Source organism: Podarcis bocagei (genome assembly GCF_964188305.1).
Source record: "Podarcis bocagei genome assembly, chromosome: 3".
Classification (NCBI taxonomy): domain Eukaryota; kingdom Metazoa; phylum Chordata; class Lepidosauria; order Squamata; family Lacertidae; genus Podarcis; species Podarcis bocagei.
Window position 1 is genome coordinate 111,340,859 of NC_138127.1, and position 16,872 is coordinate 111,357,730.

Sequence of the window (16,872 nt, forward strand, 5' to 3'; positions counted from 1 at the left end):
TTCTCCTGCCAGAAATCCCGTCTTCACCTTGGGGTGGAATTTTTCACTTGTTAAGGCAGAAAGCAAAGCAGCCGGGATGTGTTTAGTGACCTCCTCCATTCTCTCACCAGCTTCTCTGCACAGATTATTTTTTAACCTTGGCTACAGCCTGTTTCTGTGACAGAGAAGAGCAAGGGGCTCTCAGCGCAAATGCATGCACAGAGGACAAGCAAGCAAAGCACTTTTTATGGGTCACGGGCCTCTCCTTTATTTATTTCACCAGAGTTTATTAAATGAGCTTTAGAATATAGCATACAACTGGGCCCCCCAAATAATATATGCTCTAGGCTCAACTAAGTGACTTAGTTGAATTCAACCCTATCATTATCATCTGCCTCTAAATAATCTATTGCTAACCATATTATTTTTTATTCAGTTTATATCCTGCCCTTCCTCCCTAAGGCAGCCCTGGGTAGCAAAGACACAAATGGTAAAACATCTTAAAAACAAATGGTCTAGACCAAATGGTCAGGGGTCCCTTTACCTTTTAAGGGACGTGGGTGGCGCTGTGGGTTAAACTACAGAGCCTAGGGCTTGCCGATCAGAAGGTCGGCGGTTCGAATCCCCGCGACGGGGTGAGCTCCCGCTGCTCGGCCCCTGCTCCTGCCCACCTAGCAGTTCGAAAGCACGTCAAAGTGCAAGTAGATAAATAGGTACTGCTCCGGCGGGAAGGTAAACGGCGTTTCTGTGCGCTGCTCTGGTTCACCAGAAGCGGCTTAGTCATGCTGGCCACATGACCCGGAAGCTGTACGCCGGCTCCCTCGGCCAGTAAAGCGAGATGAGCGCCGCAACCCCAGAGTCGGTCACGACTGGACCTAATGGTCAGGGGTCCCTTTACCTTTTAACCATATTATTTTTTATTCAGTTTATATCCTGCCCTTCCTCCCTAAGGCAGCCCAGGGCAACAAACACACAAATGGTAAAACATCTTAAAAACAATTCCAGTGCAGATGCAGACTGGGATAAAGATCTTCATTTTTAAAGTATTTCTTTACATGCATGACATTATATATTTATGTCTTTCTTTCCCTCCATTTTACCTATGTTAACAGCTCTGTGAAGTGGGCTAAGCTAAGCTAATATATGAATAGTACACCCATATACACTTAAGCAGCAGTTCTTGTTAGGATATAGTTCCGTTCCACCTTAAAAGGGTGCAGGCATGACTGTTGTGTGTCACGTGCCTGTTTACTTCCAGCGCTCGCTGGGAACTTCCGTTTGTATATAACTTTTGCTTTGCTGTTGTTTTGCTGGACACGAAGGGAAGCAGACATGTTTTTTCTTTGTTCCTGCTGCTGAATAAAATGCTGTAATATACTGCTTATACATTTCTCTGTCTGCCTCTTCTGCTGTGTGATGATTTACACACTCTGCTGACAGAGCGTGCACGGGTCTCTAAACGTATCTGAGACTCGTGTCGCCGATTGTTGCTGTTCCAAGGGAGACCGACGATCATCTGGCTGCCAGCCGGGGGCTGGAGCCAGCTGGGGGCCTGCCTGAGCCCCCGTCTCCCCAGCAGTATCCCAACAGTTCTTGCCAAGAGACTGGGTGGTGGGAGAGAGCCCCCCAATTCATATGCTGCATGCTGCGGCTCCCTGCCTGTTGTTTCAGAGAGAAAGAGCTATCCCTTCAGGACAGTCAAGCAGCTGGCCAGTCCCCCCAGAACCCCCCACCTGCAGGGCCTCTGTCATCGCAGGTGCAAGCGGTTTGCTAGCCCTCCTCTGTTCCTCAGTGCACCCAGGAACCATGACAGTGTGTGCTCAGCTTGTCCCGACTGATGTGGAGAAAGAGAGCCGGTTATGATCAGAGCATGGGTGACATTTGCTCCCAAACTCCTGTTCGCTGCCTCTTGACAGCAGTCTCGGTAAAGATGCAGCCTGGGAAGTATCCCGGCTCAAAAGGCTTGTTGGAAGAGGAAGAGGAAGAACTTCAGGAGGTGCAGATGAGGCAGCAGGCGGCGTCTGCCCAGATTCAAGGGGAAAGGAATTCCAGAGGGCAGGAGCCACAACACTAAAAGTCCATAATGTATTTTTAATCTTTTGTTGGAAGCTGCCCAGAGTGGCTGGGGAAACCCAGCCAAATAGGCAGGGCATAAATACATTATTTATTATTATTATTATTATTATTATTATTATTATTATTATTATTATTATTATTATTATTATATCACACACAACAATACCTGGACAATGACAGTTCTCTTTCTCAAGCTCTGGGAGGAAAACCTTTCATTGCCTACAGACAGCCACCCAATCTTAAACAACTTCTAACCCACAATAATACTACAACCAGACTTAACACGGACACTGGCACCAGAGCCTGCAATAAACCCAGATGCCAACTTTGCTGCCACATACACCCAGACAACACCATTACTGGCCCCAACAACATCACACATACCATCTCGGGACTATTTAATTGCTCATCGTCTAACATTGTGTATGCCATCAAATGCCAACAGTGTCCTTCAGCTCTCTATATTGGACAAACAGGCCAAACCTTACGCCAAAGAATAAACGGACATAAATCTGACATCAAGAATCACAAAACAGAGAAACCAGTAGGAGAACACTTCAATCTCCCAGGACATTCTATACAAGATCTCAAAGTAGCTGTTTTACTACAAAGGAATTTCAGAAACAGATTGGAAAGAGAAGCTGCTGAATTGCAACTCATCACCAAACTTAAAACCATGGAGAAACCTGGTCTGAACAAAGACATTGGATTCTTATCTCATTATACATGACTAAGCCATTTCTCACCTCACCCCTTGCCTTTTCCTGTAGGACCCATTACAGTCGTTAAGAGTCGTCAACAGGCTCATCTCAGCTATCTGCCAATCTCCCATTCCCACCACCCTTCTGAGTAATACCCCTCCCCACCTTCTCACTATATAGAAGGATCTGGCAACTTCTGTTTCAGTGTATCTGAAGAAGTGTGCATGCACACGAAAGCTCATACCAAGAACTAACTTAGTTGGTCTTTAAGGTGCTACTTTAAGGAATTTTTTTTTTTTTTTTTTTTTTTTGACAATGGCAGACCAACGGATGAAACAGTTAAATCGGCTATGATTAAGTGGGCTCAGGATGTTGGACATAACATTATGTCAGCTGATTGGGAATGGTTATGGAACACCGGTATAAAATTTACGGCATGTAATGCCTTAAAGGAAAATATCATGAAAATGGTATACAGGTGGTACATGACCCCAGTCAAGCTGGCAAAAATTTATCATTTGCCCGATAACAAATGTTGGAAGTGTAAAGAGACTGAAGGTACCTTTTACCACCTTTGGTGGACATGCCCGAAGATTAAGGCCTTCTGGGAAATGATCTATAATGAAATGAAAAAGGTACTTAAATGTACTTTTTCTAAAAAGCCAGAGGCCTTCCTCTTGGGCATTGTCGGCCAATTGGTGACAAAGAAAGATAGAGCTTTTTTCATGTATGCCACAACAGCAGCAAGAATACTCATCGCAAAGTACTGGAAGACACAAGACCTACCCACTTTGGAAGAATGGCAGATGAAAGTGATGGACTACATGACATTGGCCGAGATGACAGGCAGAATCCGTGACCAACGAAAAGAGATGGCAGAAGAGGAGTGGAGAAAATTTAAAAGCTATCTGAAGGACTACTATAAACTTAACGAATGTTAAAATGTCGTGGTTTCCAGAAACAAAGGGGTATAGGGACATAAGATCAGAGTGTAAGAGAGGACTAAGATGATAGAGATTGGAAAGTAATAATTGGGAGTTGCTAGCTGAACTATGGACATTGGGATGCAGAGAGGGGGGGTATGGGGAAGTCCTAGAAAGAAGGTTTATGAAAATATGTTTGAAACTACCGTATTTTTCGCCCCATAAGACGCACTTTTTCCCCTCCAAAAATGAAGGGGAAATCGGGGTGCGTCTTATGGGGCGAATGCCTGCAATCCTCGCGCGCCCGGCAGGAGGTCCCACCGGGTGCGCAAGGCTTGGGGCGGCAGCCTGTCGCCCGAAGCACGGGGAGCCCTCCGGAGGGCTCTCCCTGCTTCGGGCGAATGCCTGCAAGCCTCGCGCACCCGGCAGGAGGTCCCGCCCGGTGCGCGAGGCTTGGGGCGGCAGCCCGTCGCCCGAAGCACGGGGAGCCCTCCGGAGGGCTCTCCCTGCTTCGGGCGAATGCCTGCAAGCCTCGCGCGCCCGGCAGGAGGTCCCGCCCGGTGCGCGAGGCTTGGGGCGGCAGCCTGTCGCCCGAAGCACGGGGAGCCCTCCGGAGGGCTCTCCCTGCTTCGGGCGAGTGTCTGCAAGCCTCGCGCACCCGGCAGGAGGTCCCGCCCGGTGCGCGAGGCTTGGGGAGGCAGCCCGTCGCCCGAAGCACAGGGAGCCCTCCGGAGGGCTCTCCCTGCTTCGGGCGAGTGTCTGCAAGCCTCGCGCACCCGGCAGGAGGTCCCGCCCGGTGCGCGAGGCTTGGGGCGGCAGCCCGTCGCCCGAAGCACGGGGAGCCCTCCGGAGGGCTCTCCCTGCTTCGGGCGAGTGTCTGCAAGCCTCGCGCACCCGGCAGGAGGTCCCGCCCGGTGCGCGAGGCTTGGGGCGGCAGCCTGTCGCCCGAAGCACGGGGAGCCCTCCGGAGGGCTCTCCCTGCTTCGGGCGAGTGTCTGCAAGCCTCGCGCACCCGGCAGGAGGTCCCGCCCGGTGCGCGAGGCTTGGGGAGGCAGCCTGTCGCCCGAAGCACGGGGAGCCCTCCGGAGGGCTCTCCCTGCTTCGGGCGAGTGTCTGCAAGCCTCGCGCACCCGGCAGGAGGTCCCGCCCGGTGCGCGAGGCTTGGGGCGGCAGCCCGTCGCCCGAAGCACGGGGAGCCCTCCGGAGGGCTCTCCCTGCTTCGGGCGAGTGTCTGCAAGCCTCGCGCGCCCGGCAGGAGGTCCCGCCCGGTGCGCGAGGCTTGGGGCGGCAGCCTGTCGCCCGAAGCACGGGGAGCCCTCCGGAGGGCTCTCCCTGCTTCGGGCGAATGCCTGCAAGCCTCGCGCACCCGGCAGGAGGTCCCGCCCGGTGCGCGAGGCTTGGGGCGGCAGCCCGTCGCCCGAAGCACGGGGAGCCCTCCGGAGGGCTCTCCCTGCTTCGGGCGAGTGTCTGCAAGCCTCGCGCGCCCGGCAGGAGGTCCCGCCCGGTGCGCGAGGCTTGGGGCGGCAGCCTGTCGCCCGAAGCACGGGGAGCCCTCCGGAGGGCTCTCCCTGCTTCGGGCGAGTGTCTGCAAGCCTCGCGCACCCGGCAGGAGGTCCCGCCCGGTGCGCGAGGCTTGGGGAGGCAGCCCGTCGCCCGAAGCACAGGGAGCCCTCCGGAGGGCTCTCCCTGCTTCGGGCGAGTGTCTGCAAGCCTCGCGCACCCGGCAGGAGGTCCCGCCCGGTGCGCGAGGCTTGGGGCGGCAGCCCGTCGCCCGAAGCACGGGGAGCCCTCCGGAGGGCTCTCCCTGCTTCGGGCGAGTGTCTGCAAGCCTCGCGCGCCCGGCAGGAGGTCCCGCCCGGTGCGCGAGGCTTGGGGCGGCAGCCCGTCGCCCGAAGCACGGGGAGCCCTCCGGAGGGCTCTCCCTGCTTCGGGCGAGTGTCTGCAAGCCTCGCGCACCCGGCAGGAGGTCCCGCCCGGTGCGCGAGGCTTGGGGCGGCAGCCCGTCGCCCGAAGCACGGGGAGCCCTCCGGAGGGCTCTCCCTGCTTCGGGCGAGTGTCTGCAAGCTTCGCGCACCCGGCAGGAGGTCCCGCCCGGTGCGCGAGGCTTGGGGCGGCAGCCCGTCGCCCGAAGCACGGGGAGCCCTCCGGAGGGCTCTCCCTGCTTCGGGCGAGTGTCTGCAAGCCTCGCGCACCCGGCAGGAGGTCCCGCCCGGTGCGCGAGGCTTGGGGCGGCAGCCTGTCGCCCGAAGCACGGGGAGCCCTCCGGAGGGCTCTCCCTGCTTCGGGCGAGTGTCTGCAAGCCTCGCGCACCCGGCAGGAGGTCCCGCCCGGTGCGCGAGGCTTGGGGAGGCAGCCTGTCGCCCGAAGCACGGGGAGCCCTCCGGAGGGCTCTCCCTGCTTCGGGCGAGTGTCTGCAAGCCTCGCGCACCCGGCAGGAGGTCCCGCCCGGTGCGCGAGGCTTGGGGCGGCAGCCCGTCGCCCGAAGCACGGGGAGCCCTCCGGAGGGCTCTCCCTGCTTCGGGCGAGTGTCTGCAAGCCTCGCGCACCCGGCAGGAGGTCCCACCGGGTGCGCGAGGCTTAGGGCGGCAGCGGACTGCTTGCGCGCACCTAGAAGCTTGGGGCGCGCTGAGCTCAGCACGCCCCAAGCTCCTGGTGTAGCGCAGCGATCCGCTAGCCCTGGGAGAGCCCCGCGGCTATCCCAAGGATAGCGGACTGCTTGCGCGCACGCAGAAGCTTGGGGCGCGCTGAGCTCAGCACGCCCCAAGCTCCTGGTGTAGCGCAGCGATCCGCTAGCCCTGGGAGAGCCCCGCGGCTATCCCAAGGATAGCGGACTGCTTGCGCGCACGCAGAAGCTTGGGGCGCGCTGACCTCAGCTCGTCCCAAGCTTCTGGATTAGCGCAGGGGTCCGCTAGCCCTGGGAGAGGCGCCCAGCTCTCCCACGCTAGCGGAGACCTTGCCTGCACGCAGATGCTTGGGGCGCGCTGAGCTCCGCACGCCCCAAGCTCCTGGTGTAGCGCAGCGCACCTGGGGGGGAAATAAAAAATTTTTCCTTTATTTCCCCCCCAAAAAACTAGGTGCGTCTTATGGGCCGGTGCGTCTTATGGGGCGAAAAATACGGTATACGTGTATGTTCGTCTTTTTTAATGTTTGTTTGTTTTTCTCAAAAATGTTGTAAAACCAATAAAAATTTTATAAAAAAAAAAAGACAATGGCAGACCAACACGGCTACCTATCTGTAACAACAATACCTTGTAAGAAAAACAGCTCCTGCCTCCACCATCAGCTCTGCCCTTCTAAAGTGTAGTGAACTGCTTTTGAAACGCAGATTCCTACACTGCAGAGGGTTGGACTAGATGCCTCTTGGGGTCCCTTCCAACTCTACAATTCTGTATGTGCTAAAAGAAAATCCTGCGATTGTTCGCCAGCTGAAAGTACGTGTTGGCAGTTCCCCATGGTCTTTTAAGACTATAATTTAGGAGATATTAGGGAATGTAAAACTGAGAGAATCCAAATAAGATTTGCAACATTTTGGACACCGTGCCATTATTTATTTTTAAAAAACAAAAAGCAGACATATGCTGGGAAGTGCAGCTTTGGCATAATGGTTAGCGCCAAAGCTTTCAGTAGTTCTTTGCTCCTGAACATGAAATGACACACTTTATCCTGCTAATAGTTCAGAATCATAAGAACGCGATCATATAATAATAAAACAAAGAATAACGAAGACTTAAAACCAAGGCAAATACATTTAAATTACTGAGCATCAAAGAAAGGAAAAGAAGGCTTAAGAAATGAAACGGTGCCGTTAGCTGACTTCAACTTGCTCTGCTCCAGAAACCTCCTAGCTGAACAAGCAGCAAGAACATCCAGCACGCATAGCTAGTAAGATTATCCTCTCAAAACCTTGCTTTTTGAAAAAATCAAAACTGCTTTTGCTGGCGGAAGCACTGATTCTTTCAGAGAATAACACCAGCCGTGCAGGTTAGCATGTTACTGGAGCCCTCAAGAAGTGTTGCTTTGTCCCAGATCCTCGGCATGTGCTGTGCTGCCATCGTCTCCAAAGAGGTTTTTCTAGCGAGGTCAGTGGCACCTAAGAAATCCATGTGGGAAAAGGAACGCTTGACTTTCGCCTTTGGAAAGAGAAATCAGTGCGTCAAAATAACATATGTGTATTTTCTTGACCAGGTTCTCTGGGTATAGAAGCTTGAGCTGTTGGTTACCCAGACGTCCTTCTGGTTGGTTCCCAGTGACTGGGAGAGGGGTGGGTGCCTGTGCTTTTTTGGCGCCCGCTTTCCTGGTTCCTTGTTGGTTCTCCCAGTTCCATCTGCCGCTCTCCCTTTCTCTTAAGTCAGTACATGGTTCTTACCTTCCTCCTGCCTTGAAGGGCTTAGAGGGGCCATGTCTCCTGAAGGAGGGCAAGCCACCAGAGGGACTTCTTGTGAATGGCCTTGCTCTGCCCCAGCCACTTTCCCACTGAGCATTTGCCGCCCTACATTTCAGAACATTTTTGTGGGTTCACAAGCACACTCTGCTCATGCCCTACCATAGCAGGCAAAGATTCTTCAACATCAACTTCGTTGGACTGGCCATGTTGCTCGGATGCCTGACAGTCGTCTTCCAAAGCAACTACTCTGTTCCCAATGGAAAGCGAAATAACTGGTGGACAACAAAAGAGGCTTAAAGATGCTCTCAAAACCACTGTTTTAAAAATGTAGTATAAGCACTGATAACTGGGAAACACTGGCCTGCGAGCGCTCCAGTTGGAGAACAGCCTTTACCAAAGTGTCACAGATTTTGAAGACGCTCGAACTCAGGATACAAGGGAGAAATGAGCTAAAAGGAAGACACGTTTAACAAACCCTCACCGTGATCAACTCCTGCCGAAAACCAATGTCCCCACTGTGGAAGGACGTGTGGATCCAGAATTGGCCTCCACAGTCACTTACGGACTCAATGCTAAAACTGTGTTCCTGGAAGACAATCTTCCTCAGCTACGAGGAATTGCCAAAGAAGATGACCATAGCAGTCAAACAAGTCTCCCTGCCTGAGCTGGAGGCCCGGTGTTGAGGGATCCCTGGGGTCATGGTTGCATTTGGATCTCAGCTTCTGCACCGAGGTCACCCAGTCCAGGGACTCCATGGCTGCCATGATCACCACAAGTCTGTCCCAGTGTGTATATGCATGTGAGCAGAACATGCTCTTGACTCACCATCAAGATGGTGAATATGAAAGGGGTGGAATTAACATCTATCCCATTGTCATGGTCGGATCATTTCCTGTTGAGGTCAAGACCTTCAGCAGCCATTTCCCTCTGCAGGAGTGCTGGAGGGGGGGGGACCTGTTATTAAACAGTCCCCTCCTGGAGGCGGACGGATTCCAGAAAGCTCTGGGGAATTTTCCTCCTGGCGTGGCTGATGCTTCTGTTGAAGCTGTGCTCACTCTGTGGGATGTGGAGATGACCTGGGCAGTTGACAGCAGTCGTGATGCCCTCTTGCCCAGTTCAGCTCCCTGGTGGGCACCTCTGCTGAGGGCAGTGGAGCCAAAGAGGCGGCAGCTGGAACAGAAGGTGGAGGAAGACCCTTGCGGAGTCCTACCAACTCCCACATTTCTTTGACAGTTTTCTTATTCCTTATATATACTACTTGCTGGTCGCTGACAGCCAAATTAATTATCGCCCTGGCTTTCACATCTCCTTTCGACCAAGCATTAGTCACATAGGTCCACACTTCTCGAGAGGTCAAAAGCGCCTCCACCCGAAGCGACCATAAACTACAGTTCTCATCTGCCAGCTGTGGGAACATCAGAGCTTTCTCGGCTTCTGGAACCCGGTCAACCATTCTGGAACTCTTCCAGACCCACAGAACCACAGCAACAGGAGAAGGAGTTTTCAAACCTTTCTCAAAGTCCAAAAATGTGCAGTCATCCACTGAGCAGCTGGGCCCATAACCAAAGATGTTGGCTATTTGCAGATTAGTTGCGCTGCAGAAGGCGTGCTGGGGAGACCACACTTTCAAGAAACGCAAAAGTAACTTTTGCTTGGTTTAATAACAAATAACAAAAACAAAAACTCATTTTACACTAAATTACATTATATATAAAGGGACGCAGGTGGCGCTGTGGGTTAAACCACAGAGCCTAGGACTTGCCGATCAGGAGGTTGGCGGTTCAAATCCCCGTGACGGGGTGAGCTCCTGTTGCTCGGCCCCTGCCAATCTAGCAGTTCGAAAGCACCTCAAAGTGCAAGTAGATAAATAGGTACCACTCCAGCGGGAAGGTAAACGGCATTTCCGTGCGCTGCTCTTGATCGCCAGAAGCGGCTTAGTCATGCTGGCCACATGACCCAGAAGTTGTATGCCAGCTCCCTTGGCCAATAAAGTGAGATGAGCGCCGCAACCCCAGAGTCGGCCACAACTGGGCCTAACGGTCAGGGGTCCCTTTACCTTTACATTATATCAATAAGTGTGACCCATCCACCAAGGTACTGAGAGAGCTGCATGCTGCTCTTTATATACTATACCCAACAGCTTATTTAACATAGCTTAACAGCACCTGCTATATTGCTTCACAGCTGTAAAACTAGGTCATGTTATTTGCAGTGGCGTAGCGTGGGGGGTGCAGGGGGGGCCGGCCGCACCGGGCGCAACATCTGGGGGTTAGGGTTAGGGGGCGCAAATCCACAGGTTAGGGGGCGCAAATTACTTGCCTTGCCCCGGGTGCTGACAACCCACGCTACGCCACTGGTTATTTGTTCTGGCCTTTAAAGACGTACACATCTTGTGAAACAATAATGAAACCTAAAATTTAAAGAAACCATTCAACAGGAACGCCTGTGGGGGCCTCTTCTGTGGTGGCAAAGAGGGAACTCTTTTCTGGGGCTCAGGCCTCCTGGCGTTACAGACCAGGTGTTTGGCCCAGCCCAGCCCAGCACCGATCCAATGGACCTTCGCCTCTCTAGCCTTATTGCCTCTAATAAAGAGAAGGCTTCTGGCTGGGTCAAGGAGTCTGCAAATTCCTCCTTGTTAGAGGGCCTGATGCCAACAGCCTCAAAGTGTGAACCAGTTTATATTAAAAAGCTCTAACCCAATAGGTCTCTCCAGATGTTTCCATGGGTCTGGGGAGGTTGTCTCACATGCGAAGGCATCTTTTTAGCGCTTTTAGGGCTTCTGCCTCCCCTCAGCACTTGGCTCCAGCTCCCTCCCTCCCTTCCACCTAGTCCTTGTCAAGGACACATCCTCTTAAAACCTTTGAGTATGGCAACGGGAACAAGCACCTTGCGACAAGGTCACACCTGCAGGCCCTGCTCATCTTTCCAACCACAAGGTTAGGAAAATTGCAGCATAGATTGCGTAAGTGCCTCTCGTGCAGTGAAACCACAAGCCGGTGCCTTCAATCCATGCCAGGGAAGGGCTTGTGGGCTTCTCTGACTGTGGTTAGAAAAACCAGTGACAAGAAGACGCTGGTTTCTCTGATGCGAAATTGAGACCCCCTCTTTTGATTCTGGCACACTCTGCTGCGCATTGCAGGGGGTAAGACTAGATGGCCCATGGGGTCCCTTCCAACTCTATTTGGAGATGAAATTATCAGTTCCATGATCCTATGAGTGAAAAGCAAGCTGGCATCCTGTCCCTACAAGGCCTCGATGCCCTGGAGACAAGGCAGTTGCAACAAGCCTATGGACTCTTGCACCATGCATAATATTAACCCAGCAGTGATGATTTATTAAATGTATATACCACCCTTCATCCAAAGATTGCAGTTTTGTTTGCAGCATAAGAGCACAAAATGCATAGCATAATAACGAAACAAAAATACGTGTGTCCGTCCCCCCCCCCCCCGCAGCCAAGGGCCCGATTGAAGAGGAATGTTTTCACCTGGAGCCTAAAGACATATAATGATGGCTCCAGAAGACCACAAAGAAGGGCCTCAGATGACCATCACAGGGTCCGGGTCGGTTCACATGGGGAGAGAGGGTCCTTGAGGCATTTAAGGCTTTATAGATCAAAACTAGCCCTTTGAGTGGGCCCAGAAGCGATTTGGCAGCCAGTGCAATTGGGTTGGGGTTGGGGTGATGGGCAGGGTGGGAGAGATCCTGGCTCCAGGCCCCCTTTGGACACCAGGCATTGTTTGGCAGCTGCCTGGGGCTTGCGCCCGAAGAGCCCTGTATCCTGGGAGGCTGGAGCACAGCTCCTCTTCAGCTCTGCGCTGTGCTGCACTGATTGCTTTGCTGTGCTAATTCCCATTTCTGTGTTTAATTCTCTCTCTGGAAAAAAAACACAACAGAAATCGCCTGCCAAGAAGCTGAGCCATGCCATTAGCAAATCTCTTGGTTGTGTACCCAGTCGAGAGCCTCCTCACCCCGTGTACCCAGAGCAGCCAGAGAAGCCCCTTGACCTGGCCCACACTGGGTGAGTATCTCTTCCGTTCTGCCCCAATGTCTCCTCTCGCTCTGCCTCCCTTTGTACGCCTGGCGCCTGGGTTCTGGAAGGGCAGCCAAGAGAAACGCAGAGAGGAAGGGTCTCTGCCCGAAAAGGCTATCTGTACGAGGAACCTTGAGAGTCATTTTGTTGATCCTCTTGGAGCGGATTCTCACTGCCTGGTCCTCGCCGTTCTGCTGTGGATGGAAAGATGCTCAGCTCTGAGACCTCCTTCTATAGCTTGGCAAGCGCTTGCAGGACATTGGCTGACTGCAGCCTTCCCTGGTGTGTTGCCCTCCGGAACAGCCGTAGGATGCCCAGGCTGATGGCAGTTGTGGTCCAGAGTGCCTGTAGGGGGGCAGTTTGGAGGAGGCTGTCCTGTCTCCAGAGGCAGAACTGTGGCAGGTGTGTGTGTGTGCGTGTGTGTGTGTGTGTGTGTGTTCCAAATGGCTGGTTCTGCGTTTGGCCTTGCTGGCATCCTTGAAGCAACTTGTGGGGAGGTAACACCAGCGTCTGGCTAGTCACTTTTTTAGCAGTTACTGGGTGAGCAGAACCTGGCAGGAATCCTAGAATTGTAGAGTCAGAAGGGACCCCAAAGTTCATCTAGTCCCTTGCAATGCAGGAATCTGTAATCCTGCTCTGGTCCGATTGCCAGGGACGTTATGTCGTTGAATGTTACTGAATTTGTGCGCTCACCAGATTTAATCCAGAAAGTGGCATCACAGGTGTTAAATTGGAAAAGGTCTGTGGGGGCCTCTTGCTGCAGGGGCAGTGATGGCCTGGAAGAGAAGTCACAGGTGACCTTGGTTTTCTCAGGGTGGGCTTGGTCGAGGAGGTGGCTCTCTCGCGGTTGTGTGGTATAATGTTCTGCAAACAGATTGGAATGTATACTGAATAAGCAGCCAACATTGTATGACCTCCCTGCAAACATTCTGCAAATTAATCAGGGTGAACGCTCAGGAAAGAGGTCTCAACCTCAGTACCCAATTATAGGCAGATAATTTCATCTCCAAATATTGGGGAGGGGGTGCTACTACCCCCTTATTCTCCTAGTTTCTTCAAGGCGCCTCCATCTTTCTTTCTCCCATTCCCCCACCGGGCCTCATTGCCGCTAGCAGAAGGCTGCGCCACCCTGTGCTGGGAGGTGTGTGACGTCGCATGACACGTGCATGATGTCTTGGGGGCAACTTGGCACCTGTGCAGACGGCAGAATTCCCAGGGTGGAGAGTCGGAAGAGGCAGAATGTGTTTGTTGCATTTTACTACGCATTGTTCTCTTCTGTGCCATGGAAAGGTTGCTTACAGATAAGCTGGTGATGGCATCTTGCATCCTGTGTCTGTCTCTGCCGCCTCCCTGAGGCTCTCCCCACCCTCTTGCTGCTTGTCTTCAGAGTGGGAAGGAGTGCGGAAGAGACAGCCTTTTGCCCAGGTCTCAGTGACTTCCTCTGAGCAGTTTTCCAGGAAGCCTGGAGCTGGCAGAGAGGTCAGGCCGTTGGGCGTTTGCACTGGACTGGAAGGGTGTTGGCAGGGGGGTATAGTTCTCTGATTTAGGTAGCCCCCCCCCAAGGTGTCTGCTTGTTGGAACAGCCCTTTCTAAAATCCAGTTAAGCGCTCCATGGTTTTCAGGGTAGGGTCCTAAGAGACCAGGAGAAAGAGTGTTTGTTTCCTGGAGAATTCCTAGCTTGACACTTATTCCCGGGGGTGTCTTGGCATGCCTGTAGCAAGAGCAACCTTCTTGGCTTCGGTTGTTTCCTAGATCTGTTTTAAAGCACACGGCCAGAGTCCCTTTACCAGCCAGATGGATGGGGTATAAATAAATCTATTATTTATTATTATTGTTGTTGTTTATTATTATTACTACTACTACTATACCACCTTCCCATATTGGCAGGGGCGGCAGATAGGTGGAGTTCCTGTAGCAAACATAAGCAATCTCTTGCTCCCTGTTGCCCGTCTGGTCCTCCCCCCCCCCACTGCCCCCCCCCAGAATACATTTTGCCACTGCCCATGTGTCCCTGGCAACACAGAACTCCTACCAAAATACTGCAGAAGCTCAGCCCTTGTATTCAAGCATCCTGCATGCTTTATAAATGAGCAGTTTTGCGTAATTCGACCATCGAATTAGAGGGGATATATATATATATATATATATATATATATATATATATATATATATATGCAGGTTTTGGTGTCTTCGGGTGTCTTCCCGTGTAAGAGTTGGGGTGTCTAGGCGACGTTTCGACGAGGTCTCACTCGTCATCTTCAGGCTGGTGCTTTCGGCTTCAAGAAGCCGAAAGCACCAGCCTGAAGATGACGAGTGAGACCTCGTCGAAACGTCGCCTAGACACCCCAACTCTTACACGGGAAGACACCCGAAGACACCAAAACCTGCATTCCTGTACCCGTGAAAATCTACGAAAGCAAATATATATATATATATATATGCTGTAACCTTAACCTAAACATTAGGATGTAGAAGTTAGCAAATGAACAGAAATTAGATTTGGTATTTCCTGGTAATTCTGATTTGCTAATGGAACAGATGAATCTGTGCCAGCGAGACCACGTGGCAGCCTTAATCGCTGCCTTTCACTTTTGAAAATTTGGAAGGGCGGATTTGGAACGGTGGGGTTGCTGTTTGCTGCACCACTGCCTGTTGGCAGTGGCGTAGCATGGGTTGTCAGCACCCGGGGCAAGGCAAGTAATTTGCGCCCCCTAACCCGTGGATTTGCGCCCCCTAACCCCCAGATGTTGCGCCCGGTGCGGCCGGCCCCCCCTGCACCCCCCACGCTACACCACTGCCTGTTGGGCAGGTTTAGCTGGTTTGTTTATTTATCACCTTCCACACATGTCTCAATGTACAAAATGCAATAAGAAAATAAAAACAGGAAACAAAAGCCGATGAATTTTGAAAGCAATGCAAAGCAGGCACCTAGTGCAAATCCTGCAAAGCAAGGAGTGAGGTGCTGGGGGCATTTTGCCCCCCAAAGCAAGCATTCTGCCCCAGCTGCAGCCTCAAGGGGAGCCCCGCATAGAGCGCATTACAGTAATCCAACGCTGAGGTTACCAAGCTATCCTGGCCAGCTATTCATTTCTGCGTATTTGGTAGAAGAGAGGCAATGCCTCTGGACCAAAGACCACCGTTACACCTGTCTGTGTTTGCATGGAAGCAGATCTCGCTGAGTTTAATGGGCCTTGCTCCCAGGAAAGTCTGTAGAAATCTCTGCAGTCTCAGTGGGACCACAGGCCGTTTGGGGCTGGCCCCAGGTGAGAGAGGTGTTTCCGGTGGGTGGCCACGGATGCATTTCAGAAGAAAGAAAATTGTTTTGCAATTAAACTCGCTACTCAAATTGCACCGTGTAATTTCTTCCCCTGGATTGCTGTTTACCATAAAGCTTCAAGCATTAATTCTGGGAGGAAAAGAAAATTAAAAGGAGCGGGCAATTTTGACATTAAAGCAACACTCCAAATTGTGAGGACTCCAGAGTACAAAGCAGTAATTTGGGAAAGCAATTAGCACACAAACGTTTTCCTTCTTGTTCTGGCTGATGCGTATTAGGCCCTGAATGGATTTGTGTAATGATCGCAAAGCAAATCCAGCCATGACGGATGGCTGCAGGTAAGTTCTCCTCCTCTCTGCCTCGCCAGCCGGTTCCTGCCAGGAAGCAAAATGGCATCTCCTTCCACAGCACGGAGGGGAGGCAGGAAGTGGGCAGAGAGACGCCAGCAAGGAAGGCTGGCGGAGAATCAGACATGGGAGTCTGTAGAGCTGGTCCCTGCCCTGCCTGGCTCCACAGGCACACAGAAGGAACACACCGGTAGCCAAGGTGGCTGCAGAAATTATTGATTCTTTCCACCCCACCTTTCTGTCCATAAGACACCAAAGGCAGCAGATAAATTCCCACCACCACACAGCCAGTGAAGCATACCAGATGCAGGACATCTTGCAGGATAAAGCTAAAGAAAAATGCAAAGGTGCCCGGATAGATTTGCTTGTTCTCAGTCCCCCTTGCTCAGCAGGTGGGTGGCGCTCCTGGTATCGTCTCCTTTTCAGCTTCTCTGCAATCCTCGAGACGCGTTAGAGCAGCTTCCTAGCTGCACGTGACTGTCCCATTTTTGACTGTCCTGTGTTGCACCCACTGGCTTGCCGCTTTTTAAAAGCATTAATGCCAACACTGACCTTTCGTTTCCCGTCCTCCTAAGAGAAAGCTCAGCATGAAGCATCATGTTTGTTCTAGAGTTTGCATGCTTTTTTAAAAAAAAAATCTCTAATGAGATCTCGTGTAGACTTTACGGTGTAATTGCAGAACCTTACAGAGTCTTGTTTAAATTAGTCATGGGAGTCATTTAGTCCATGTGACAGAGTGAGCGTCAAGAGATGTTTACCTTCTGGTAACCCTTAAAAAAAAAAGAAGAAAGCAGGAGAAACCCTGCATTTGGGTCAGGAAAAACAGCTCACCCTTTCAGTTTTGTAATAAACAAAAATCTGCCCTTATTCCCTTATGGGGGACACAAGAGCCCTCATAGAGTCCTTTGTAGGTTCTCCATCAGTCGGAGGAAAAAACAGAGGCCAACCAGAGAATATTGAGAAGCAAAGCAGCTTGTAAGCCTGATCTTTATTGAACTGTTGCAACAGGGTGCTCCCCTCACACGCAGGAAATGAGGAGGACCCAGAACCAGGTGTGCCCACCCTTATATAGACATTTTAAATTGCCCGCCATGGAGTTGAAGACCACCCCCAGATACATCATACCTACATCACAGAAGAGGCTGCCTGAAG

General features: G+C 52.1%; 2 protein-coding genes across 7 annotated transcripts in view; one reads left to right on the forward strand and one right to left on the reverse strand.

Moving 5' to 3' along the window:
• HADHB (hydroxyacyl-CoA dehydrogenase trifunctional multienzyme complex subunit beta) overlaps positions 1 to 3,984 on the reverse strand; it is a 348,394-nt gene extending 344,410 nt beyond the window's left edge. Inside the window, exon 1 of the mRNA XM_081188688.1 lies at positions 3,979 to 3,984. The gene's annotated coding sequence lies outside the window, so the exon portion shown is untranslated. The remainder of the gene's footprint in view (positions 1 to 3,978) is intronic.
• The window catches only part of DTNB (dystrobrevin beta), a 103,380-nt gene that overhangs the window by 35,322 nt on the left and 51,186 nt on the right, over positions 1 to 16,872 (forward strand). For all 6 annotated transcript variants that reach the window (XM_081188608.1, XM_081188607.1, XM_081188610.1 and 3 more), the window contains exon 9: positions 11,960 to 12,084. In XM_081188608.1, the coding sequence (XP_081044734.1) occupies positions 11,960 to 12,084 (125 nt within the window). The remainder of the gene's footprint in view (positions 1 to 11,959; positions 12,085 to 16,872) is intronic.